The 11,771-nt window shown below is 43.3% G+C and overlaps 1 protein-coding gene across 1 annotated transcript; it reads left to right on the top strand.

Moving 5' to 3' along the window:
• Nucleotides 1–4,889: 4,889 nt before the first annotated feature.
• LOC119291179 (sprT-like domain-containing protein Spartan) lies at nucleotides 4,890–11,521 on the top strand. The gene is made up of 7 exons (XM_037569888.1): nucleotides 4,890–5,203; nucleotides 7,300–7,461; nucleotides 7,552–7,618; nucleotides 7,697–7,762; nucleotides 7,839–7,957; nucleotides 10,277–10,356; nucleotides 10,474–11,521. The coding sequence occupies exons 1-7, from the start codon at nucleotides 5,082–5,084 to the stop codon at nucleotides 11,163–11,165; spliced, it is 1,308 nt and encodes a 435-aa protein (XP_037425785.1). The 5' UTR covers nucleotides 4,890–5,081; the 3' UTR covers nucleotides 11,166–11,521.
• The last annotated feature ends 250 nt before the right edge of the window (nucleotides 11,522–11,771 follow it).

The raw sequence follows: 11,771 nt of genomic DNA, 5'->3' as shown, positions 1-11,771 counted from the left end.
TATTTCCTTGTTGCAATCCGTTGTGAATTCTCCTCATGCTTATAGTCAAAATAAAGCTTTTACCAAACATATCGTTGATGCCTTGATGCAATCTTATGATGAAAAAACTTAATTTGGAAGTTTCTATACCTAGAAAACTTAATGATGAGTGGTAACCTACTATAAAGATTAAAATTAAAGATCATGAGTGTTATGCTTTGTGTGATTTGGGTGCTAGTGTTTCCACGATTCCAAAAACTTTATGTGATATTCTAGGTTTCCATGATCTTGATGATTGCTCTTTAAATTTGCACCTTGCGGATTCCACCATTAAAAAGCCAATGAGAAGGATCAATGATGTTCTCATTGTTGCAAATAGGAATTTGGTGCCCGTAGATTCTATCGTTCTTGATATAGATTGCAATCTTTCTTGTCCTATTATTCTTGGTAGACCTTTCCTTAGAACGATTGGTGCGATTATTGATATGAAGGAAGGGAATATTAGATTCCAATTTCCATTAAGGAAAGGCATGGAGCACTTTCCAAGAAAGAAAGTCAAATTACCTTATGAATCTATCATGCGAGCTACTTATGAATTGAGTGCCAAAGATGGTACTACTTAAATCTATCCTCACTTTTATGCCTAGCTAGGGGCGTTAAACGATAGCGCTAGTTGGGAGGCAACCCAATTTTATTTTAGTTTCTTTGTTTTTGCTTCTATTTAGTAATAAATTTATCATATACTTTATGTTTAGATGTGTTTTCATGTTTTAATTAGTGTTTGTGCCAAGTAGAACCTATAGGATAACCTATGGTGATAGTTAATTTGATTCTGCTGAAAAACAGAAACTTTGCACGCATGAAAATAATTTTGTTAATTCATAGAAACGGTACATCAAGAAGGTAGAGAGGGAAGAACTCCATAAGATCCAAATATATTAACAAAGCTCGCGGTACATCAAGATCATGCCAAATCAAGAACACGAGAGAGAGAGAGAGAGAGAGAGAGAGAGAGAGAGAGAGAGAGAGAGATCAAACACATAGCTACTAGTACATACCCTCAGCCCCGAGGGTGAACTACTCCCTCCTCATCATGAAGACCGTCGGGATGATGAAGATGGCCTCCGGTGATGATTTCCCCCTCCGTCAGGGTGCCAGAACAGGGTCCCGATTGAGTTTTCGTGGATATAGAGGCTTGCGGCGGCGGAACTTCTCATCTAGGGTTCTTTTAGGGGGTTTGGTTATTTATAGGAATTTTTGGTGTCGGTCTCACGTCAAAGGGGTCCACGAGGCAGTGACCAACTCGGTCGCCCCTCCCTGGGTTGTGAAAGAATGGTGGAAAATGAATAAACTTTATTTTATGTTTGGGAACCGCCTATGATGTATCTAGCATGGAAAGTATTGGGAATTCCTGGTCGTTTTCATTGACGGGAAAAGCATGCCTCTCAAAATATTTTTTATTTCTCAATTTAAGCTTTGAGCTCTGGCACCTCTATAAATCTCTACTTCCCTCTACGAATGGCCTATCTATTTACTTTATGCATTTTTTATTTTATTTTTGAGTCTCCATCTTCTCTTATAAAGCACCAACTAGGGAGCACTATGATCATACTTGTGCGTTGGATGTAGTTAATATTCGAGTGTGTTTCATGAATGGATCAATGATTGAGCATGATGGGCCAGGGATAACTTTCTTTAGTGTTGATATTTTGAAAGACATGGTTGCTTGTCGATATGCTTGAGTATTGAAGTCTTCATGTCAAATATAGACTATTGCTCTGAATCATCTAAAAGTCCAAATGTCCATGCTACAAAAGAAAAGAATATGTGATGACCATGTTAGGCAGCATTCCACATCAAAAGTTTTGTTTTTATCATTTACCTACCCGAGCACGAGCAGGAATTAAGCTTGGGGATGCTGATACGTCTCCAACGTATCTATAATTTTTTATTGTTTCTGTTGTTATATTATCATTCTTGGATGTTTTACATTCATTTTACAGCAACTTTATATCATTTTTTGGGACTAACCTATTGACATAGTGCCCAGTGCCAGTTGATGTTTTTTGTTTGTTTTTTTACTTCACAGAATATCAGTACCAAACGAAGTCCAAACGCCACATAACTTTTTGGAAATTTTCTTCTGCCTAGAAGACAACTTGGGAGCCAAGGAAGTACCAGAGGGGAGGCCCGTGGGGCCCACCACCCACATGGGCGTGCCCTGATGGGTGGTGGGGCCCACGAAGGTCCTTTCCACCACCTCTCGGCTTTATAAATGCCCAAATATTTCAGAAACCCTAGGGGAGTCGACAAACACAATTCCAGCCGCCGCAAATTCCAACCGCTTCAAAACTTTATTTCTTCTGCTGACCGGATAGGCAAGATCTGAGTGCCGTCCGCGAGCTGCTACGGGTCTTCGGGGCCGCTTTGGGGCTGCACACCAATTTTGCCAAGTGCACGACATCCCCCATCTAGTGCGCGGCCGTAGACCGGGCCATGATCACTGCGAACTTCGCCTACCCGCTGCAAGACTTCCCCACCACCTACCTCGGCCTACCACTATCCATCTGCAAAGCCAGCACAAACACTCTACAACCTATCATCAACAAGCTGGAGCATAGGCTATCGCCGTGGTGGGCATCCATGATGTCGCGGGGCGATCGGCTAGCCCTGTGTCGCCATGTACTTTCAACCATGCCCGTACACATCATGCTTGCGATGGCCATCAATCCGCCGACCCTCAAGCGAATCAACCGTCTGATCCGTAGCTTCTTGTGGTATGGTCGCAAAGTCGCGAGCAACAGACACTGCATGGTCAAATGGCGCCGGGTATGCAGGCCTGTCTCCCTCGGCGGCCTCGGTATCCTAGACCTCTGCGTGCCGGCATCTCGCTACGCGCCCGGTGGCTGTGGCTACAGAGAATGGATGCCTCGTGCCCGTGGCATTACCTTCACATCCCGCACTGCCCGGAGGTTCAGGCCATCTTCAGAGCCTTGACCACTTGGACCATCGGCAATGGTGAGTCGTGCAGATTTTGGGAGGACCACTAGTTGGACGGGCAAAGCATGTCTGAGATCGCGGCCCTAGTCTACTGCAAGGTGCTAACACCGGCGCAAGACGCGCTCGGTGCGTGATGGGCTGCTCAACCAGGCGTGGATCACCGACATCCAAGGCGCCGTGGATGCGGCCATGACCATGCAGTACGTCTTGCTTTGGACGACGCCTATGGCACCCGACTCTGACCGACGAGCCGTCTGGTTGTCCTGGCGTTGGACTAGCACGGGGATCTACTCCGCTCGTTCCTGCTATCAAGCCCTATTCACTGGCTCCACCACCGACCCGCATTGGCGAATCACTTGGAGATCCTGGGCGCCGCTCCACATCAAGTTTTTCATCTGGCTCGCTCTGTTGGGCAGGTGCTGGACTGCCAACCGCCTTGCACATCACGGTCTTCCCCACGAGCCACACTGCCTTCTATGCGACCAAGAGCCCGAGATTATACAGCACCTCCTCGCGGGCTGCTCCTTCTCCCGCCAAGTTTGGCATGAGGTGCTTTCTTGGTGTCGCCACGATCCCCGCCCAAGACGAGGAGTTCATCGCCTGGCTCTCCTCGCCCATCTCCAGCACCACGACCTATCTCCGTTGCGGCCTCGCCTCATCCTCACGCCTGACATCTATGGAAACATCGCAGTGGCTGTCTCTTTGATGGCGACCAGCCCGCTGTGGGCCGCGCGCTGCACATGATCCAAGAGGAGGCGCGACTTTGGGCACGCGTCGACACTAAGAGCCTAGCCCTAATCATACCCGAGACGTAGGCAGAGGTCTCTCTGGGCGGCACACCCGGTTGTCCTATGTGCCACAAGCTAATGATGCTTGCCATCCCTATGTACGAACTAGTTAGCCGCCTCTATATCTGACTTTTTTTGCAGTAAATTTTGGGAGCTCTTTATTCAACATCAACAGCTCCAGCAGAATCTGCTAGGAGGCTGGTTACAAGAAAACTTGGAGTAGACTCCATCCAACACTCTGTAACATCTAATGTGCTCGCTTGCTTTGCACAAAGATGAGCGGAGACGTTGGCTGCCCTACCAACATGTTGAACTACAAAAGACTTAAACGAAGGAACATGCTCCCCAATTTCAACTAAGATAGGCGCCACCACCGCACGGGATATCAGGCGCGAATTCCAGAGATTCACATTCTCCAAATTGTCTGACTCAAGAACCACTTCAGCATAGCCTCTCAGACGGGCGAAGATGACACCGTCGCGAAGGGCAAGAGCTTCGGCTATTAATGGATCCGTGACCCCAGGGTAAGGTTTGCACCATGCTGCCAAGAAGGATGACCGAGATCGTGCAACTCCTCCTGTCCCTCCCCTCCTTGCCTCCAGTGCAATACTTCCATCAGTATTAATTTTGACCCAGCCCAACTCCGGTGGACGCCAGCCATGGCCAGGCAAGGTGCGAGCATGCTCACGAGGCAGCTCCAGAACTGCTAGGGTTTCCCGCACCCTTCGCATGGATTGAATAGGATTGAAAGCAGCTTTGTCGTGGGTGATATTGTTCCAAGAGGTCCAAATCGTCCACATAACAGTCACTAGAGTAGCTCGATCAGACTCTGAAAATTGATCATCACATAGAATGTCCCTTGACCAAGTTAGCGGGTGCGGCCATGGTGGGCTCGGATCTATATCTGACTTGTAACGCTCTCTTGTACTGCCACCCTATCTATCAATGCAAAGATACGCAAAGCTTTTACGTATTCGCGAAAAAAAATGCTTTCTTTTAACCCAATACAATCACTGATACTCACTCATACACGAGCATACAGCCATACACTCGCCCCTAATTGCAAACGTCAGGCAAGAAACACCGGCAAGCGAACGTAAGCAACAATGTTCGGTGGAGTTGACTCTGGCTCACAAAGGGAAACGCCGCGGCGGAAGGGAGTAAATATATGACGACCGGCGGCGTCCTCGCATTGCCAAAATTGCCTTATGCGCCCATTACATCCGCCGGATTCCTGACAAAAGATTTCCCCTAAAACGCTCGCCGTCACTCCCAACTTCCCAACCCTGACGTCCCCCTTCGCTTCGTGCGGCCATGGTGGGCTCGGATCCGGAGCCTGACATCGCCGAGCTCTTCTGCCACTACAACGCCCTCTACTTCGAGGACTCCCTCGGCGCGTGCGCCGTCTCCTGGGCGGAGGAGCCACTCCCCTACGGGTAACCGTCCCTCCCAATCCTCGAGTTCTTTGTGTTCTCGGGTGCCATCTAGGTTCGCTTTCTGGCCGGGCTTATGCAGATCGAGGCTGCAGATGTGGATTGTTTCCCGGATTGCAAGATATATGTTGCATTTCTTTGTTCCCCTTCGAAAATCACTGCACATTCGCGAGCAGTCTATATTCGATGCATTTTTGATAATTTCTTGCAGGGAGAAGAACCCTATTGTGCAGGAGCTGTGATTCGGTCCTTCCGGCGGTGCTAGAGGTTTAGCAGCCTTGTCTAAGTCTAGACGGCCGTTCGTCTATCAGGGGAAACTTTCACAATTACTTTTGGAGGGGAAGAGTCCAGTCGCTTTCTTGTGTTCACAAGAATTACCAATCCCTAAAAAAGAATTAGGGCACCAGAGGGAACACTAGTGCTATCCAATTGTTCAGTATTCCGGTCAAAAGTTCCAGCCAGAACATAGGTGGCTCAGATAAACCTATAAACTGCTGTGTGCGCATCGATGCCGGCTGAAGTTTCAGTGCTAACCTCTGAATGCTTGCATATATTGTGCATTGAGTTGAAGATATGTTTGGAGCGCTGTGATTTCGGTAGTAAGTGTTGGGTGTATGAGAAGAACAAAGCAGGATGAAACAGTATGTATCTTCCACATCCTTTCTAGGAAGGAAATAGGAAAACAGTGTAGAGATGATAATGTTTATGCACTTGCCATCTTGATTAATGCCACACTCAATTAAGTAGTGGCTCCACGAGATGTGAAGTTGTGAACCATTGGATGCCATTGTTTGGGTGGCTGAAAAGGTTTAGGGCCTGTTTGGATCACAGCCCTGGCGCACCCGTCCAAATATTTGGTCGTTGACCAGAACGATGGCGTGCGTTTGGTTGAGATCCGATTATTTGGCTCACCCCAGCCCCGTTCGCCCTTCCCTTTTATTACGCAGCCAATTATTTGGCAAGTAGCCGGCGGCCATTTCCTCTGCCAAAATGTTGGCGTGCCATTGATTGGCAGGGCGACCAAAGGCACAATCCAAATGGCCCCTTAGGGCCGAAAATCTTCCTATTGTACATACATTATACATTATAATATGCTTTGGATATTACTGAAAAATAATGCTAATCTCTCAAGACATGGTGCGGTAGCTCTGAGCTCCAACACCAGGATCTATTATGATTTTCTTACTTGTAGATTTAATGAAAGCAAAACTTTTGGTGGGATGATTTGGGCACAGTAGCAATTTTGCACTCAAGGAATAACCCCTGTACCACCAATCAACAAATACGTTTGTTTGAAATCCACAACTCTAGGCTAGCACAAAAGAAGCCTCAACCCTCAAGAGAGTGCCAAGTCGTCTCATTTCTCCATACATCTTGGATGTGCAATTTACGGAATAGATATGTCTACTTCTCCTAAGTATTCATTACATTATAAATTCTCACCACATAAACTCTAGAATATTCATGTGATATGGATATTTTTTGGGTAAAAACAAGTCAATAATACCAATATCATAGTATGCGTGAGACTTATCATTAATTAAAAATATGAGTGAAGTGTATAATGCATCCAGTTTAACCAGTCATGAAAAGTGACGAGAAAATTGTGGAACCAAAGCGGTCTATGACATTTGTACATTGCAAATGTCAATCAATTTTCTTGTAATAGATGAATGGTATACGGTGTGGTTGGAACACGGTAGCATATCCTGGCTGACGCGGGTTCAAACCATGTGGACATGATTAATTCCGTGGGTTCGGGTGTTGCGCCTCACACCTCCTTACTTAAAAAACAGCAGGGGCTCCTCCTCCTGCTGGTCTAGTTTTTTATACCATGTGATGCATCAATCATAGTGGTGGACTTCCAGTTAGGAAATAGTTCAGGATTATTGCTAATAGTTCGATTCATTTGAGTGAAAAAAAACTGAATGGATTTATACCACAAATATCTTTCTGAAGTCCAACCAATGCTAAAGCCAGACTTAATTATGTGTGGTTTATCATCCACATTAGTATGTACCAAAGTAGTTATTAGTTACCGTTACGGTATCACCAGAATAACTGTCTTGAAATTTCTCATGTTTACTTTTTTTTTGCAGTGATACAAGTGGCTGTGAGTATTATCCTGGCGGCGGTGGCTGTATTGTACTTCTTTCGAAGTCCTTGTATGAATTTCACACATACTCCGATCTGAAGAATGTTTTGCTCCATGAGATGATTCATGCCTATGTGTGCATCAAAGATAATAACACTAGCCATAGGTACTTGTTCAATAAGACAAAGACTAGAATTTTCTAACATGCCTCCAAATTTCTAATTTCCTTCTTGTTAATTTCAAACTGTGATTGCAGTAACCATGGTCCAAACTTTCAGAAGTTAATGAATACAATCAATTCCAGCTCTGTACCAGATCGTCATGTAAGTTGAATTCAAGCATTGACTGTTAATCAGTCTGTACTTAAGAGATTCCTTATTAACATCGTCAATTATATTCAGCGTCCTCTTGGTGGCTACAACATAATTACGCTCCATGATATCAGAAAGAAATGTTATAAATACAAAGTAAGTATCTGGACTGTAATACTAGTAAGTAAATCTGAAATTAAATTTTGAGATTGACAGCTAACCACTTCTGCAGTGTGACGTCTGTGGAGATTTTGTTAGATCAACCAAGATCAGAGGACCTTCACATGATGACTGCATTGAGAGAATGGGTGCTAATTCCTCGTGCCCAAATTCAGCTTGTCAATGGCATAGGTATTAGCTCTTTGCTTCACTGCATTTTTTGATTTGGTATTTGCCTTTTTGGTATATCTGCTGTTTTATTCATGCCACCGATTTCTCTGACTTGATGGTATTCCTTACTTGTTCTAGTTACCACAAGGCTTCTCAACAACTGTCACATAAAGAAGGGGGAGTTGCCATTATGTATTTAGAAAGAACAAGAAATATATCTGCACTATAAAAAGCACTATGCATATATGTCAATATGTGTACATTGGCACACCAACAAATACATTTGTATGAAAAAAGAAATGGAAAATATCGACAAAAACGTGTCTTAAAGAAAGCTCAATTTACATTTCAGATCCAGTTGTGTCCATGTATATCTTCTTTTTTTATGTGATGGAGGAGTCACATCATCAATCTTATGATTACGTAATTGCGATCATGCACTATGCATATTCATAGTATTACATATAAAATAGCAATCCAAAAGGTCAGATGCAAGTAATTCAAGTAAGGAAGCTACCGTTGAACATTCATTATTGCTCTCACGGTCACTATCATGGCATGGTTTTCCATCTTGGTCGTTGTTATGCATCTATGACATCACAACTCTCATTGATTCCTGCAGTCCCTACTTTTACATATACAGACAAAAATAAGATTGTTCCAATGCACATCAATAATAATAAGTTGAAAGGTAGTAGGGCTAAAAATAATATATATGTATACATGCTTAATTGTCTGAAATCTTTTCTAGTATTTTTTCTTCAGGATTGTAGGCTTTGCAACAGCAGTACCAACGAGGAATTAGAAAGGATGTAGTATCCTGATAGGTGTAGGCAGACAGAGAAGACGAGGCTTCCATCTCCAGCTCAAGATCTAGAAGGCACATGGGATTGCATGTAGAATGCAACACACAGAGCCTCGTTGACATCTCTTGGCAAGCCAACTATATCATCCATCTGTTCGAATCTGAATAATTGTAGTTACCTAGTGTAGCATGAAAGAAGTAAACCATAAAAGAATAACTCATGTTTTGAAATAATTGTAGCTACGGCTTGATTTTCTAGACTGTCAAAAAATAGATTGATTTTTTATATCTTTGAAATAAATCATCAACAATTGTTTGGGCAATGTGCTCCATTACTCCTAATTAAACAATGCGGGCTCATCTTTTGTAACAGTCTGAGCTCACATTGCTTAATTAGGTGTATTGGAGCGCACTAAATTGGTTGATTGCCTGATAAATTATCATGAAACTCTACAATACGAAGAGTTGGCTAAACATGGGTTATGTTTAATGGTTAAATTCTTTATTAAGGCTACACTTGTCAATTATGATTATATTGGGTTGGAGCATGCTGGATAGCAGAGCTTGTTAAGAAATGTTGGTAAGGTGCTGTGGGCGTTGCATCCTGTGTGTAATCACATGTCCTGCCTGGATCTTAAGCTGGAGGAGGATGGAGCGTTGTATTCCTGATCCGTGCCTACAACTCCATATACCTGTCAGGATGCATCTTTTCAAGCCCCACACTGATGCGGCTTCTGCAAGACCTGCAATCTCGAAGAAAATCATCAAAAGATTACGGACAAGTGTGCATACATACATATGCATTTAAGCTTATCTACCTTTAGATTATTTTTTCTATGTGCATGGTAAAATTGTTACTTTTTGTCTCCAAATATAGAGTCGAACCACAAGAAACCAACGAGAGAAAATGCGCCACTGATAAGTGATTAAATTGTGTAGCAAGATGTGCACACCAACAACCAAGATGAAAAAACATGTCATACAGTGATCTCTCGAGCAATAAATGTCATGCAGTTCTAGACAAAAAACATGCCATATGACAACTTCCCCTTGTTTGTGTGACTGTTGTTGAGCCGAAGGAGTGTTATGAAGTCAGTTACACCAGCGGGGATGAAACATTTTTTAACCCCAAAGCTGATGACTTGTTGATAATAGAAAAAATCTGATCGAGTGGGTCAGTAATGTCAAGATGTTATGTAATGGTAGTGAGGCTAACATACTACTCCCTCCGTCCCATAATATAAGAGCGTTTTTTACACTAGTTTTCACTGTCTGCTAATTATGCAGGTATCTGAGTTTTGTTATGTATCTGATATGGCATCTAAATTTAAGCCTGACAAAAGAAGGATCTCTGACTGCGAATTAGATTATTATTTTGATGCAATATCTTACCCAAATATGCATTTCTCAAATTTGTTGGATTTTTCATATTAATCTATCGCCAACTTGTACCCTATTTTTGTACCTCCTTTCCACCATATACTCTTGGATGTACCCTTTAATGTTGGTTTTGATATGTATATCTTGGTATGCAGGCACAAGAAGGGGTGCTCCGGTAGCTATTATAGAGTTGGAAAATCAGCTCCAGGCTGTGCAGAACTAGGGGGTTCAGTAGGTAGCTTTTGCCATAAGACCTAGTAGTTCATCTAGAAATGTCTGGACCACTCTTCATTTTGTTTCATTACTAGTATACATTGTATAGAGTAATAGTGTTGTTTATTGTTTTTGACAGCTTCAGCTGAAGAAACACTTGATGAACGCAAGGCTGCCAAATCAGCCAGTGGAAGTTGGCATGCCAAACATACATCAAATAAGTCAGGGACAAGCAATAAGCATGAACTGGAAGATGCACCAGCTGAGTTCCATCATTCTACTAATGATGCAGTCGACAAATCAGGACTGGGCTCCTCTTCAGGGGACAGGTGTAATAAGAAAATCAAATTATCCAAGGACATTCGCTTTGGCAACCTGACTGGCACAACTGTTCAGGAAGCACCAAAGCGACCAAGAACAGATACAGCAAAAAGGAACCAAGAGTGCAGCAGACAAAAGAAAAGGAAAACCAGTAAGTGGGATGGATCCTATTCAATAATAGTCGAGCGGTTGAATTATTACTGTTTCGATGATTCAGATGAAGATGAGGTACCTTTGATCAATAAAAGAACCGAAATGAGAAAACGACAAAGGTTACTGAAAAATTCTCAGGCAACAGAATCAAACGATGGTAGAAAGGATGTGCGTTTTGATTCTTGTTCTCAAGGCTCAGGGGACAAGAACATATCTGAAAGTGCGCCTGCTTCTCAAGTCGAAGAACGGTCGTTGCCAGATCATCTTGTGCATAATCGTGTAGCTGCTCCAGGTCAAACAGACCATGAAACTGTGGACTGCGCAATTGGTGAAATTGTGGACATTTCAGATGGGTAACTATGACAGAGTTTAATTAGCTCCTCTTATCAACCCAAGCTTTCCGTTGTGCGTCTTGCTACTGCTAGACATCTCGCTACACTGCAGAAGTGCTAAGGTTGTAAACTTGGAACTCGGTTTGGTTTGCGCATATCGCAGCTATGGTGAGGATGCTGGGTCGTCCTGTGAAATATGTGTCCTGGGCTGCTGTACATAGTCTTGTTTATTTCTGTTGCAGTTTACTTAATTTTTTACTAGCATAGAGGGGGTTGCAATGTTAGGTCTGTATGCTCTCACTTCAGGCAACCGTATCTCACTTTTCTATTTCTGCACTGACGACAGTGGCAAGTCATGGAATTGCGGACGTATGGTTTTCCTCTCTTTGTGTTTTTTTACTGTAGAAAAGTTTCTACACTTTTGATGCAAGGCCGCTTTGTAACTTGGTTCTGACTTTGACTACTGATTTGACCAACAAAAAATGTCACATGTCACAAAAGGTATTATCGCATGATTTGTATGCGGAATAAGTTTCCATTTTCAGGTTTGTTATGGCATGTAACATATATTTTGTTGGTCAAATCAGTTGTCAAAGTTACATCCAAATTAGGAAGTGACCTTGCATAAAGT

The sequence above is a fragment of the Triticum dicoccoides genome, chromosome 4B (assembly GCF_002162155.2).
Source record: "Triticum dicoccoides isolate Atlit2015 ecotype Zavitan chromosome 4B, WEW_v2.0, whole genome shotgun sequence".
In the NCBI taxonomy this organism is placed as follows: Eukaryota; Viridiplantae; Streptophyta; class Magnoliopsida; order Poales; family Poaceae; genus Triticum; species Triticum dicoccoides.
Note: the sequence above shows the minus strand (reverse complement) of the source record. Positions and strands in the feature narration are given on the sequence as shown.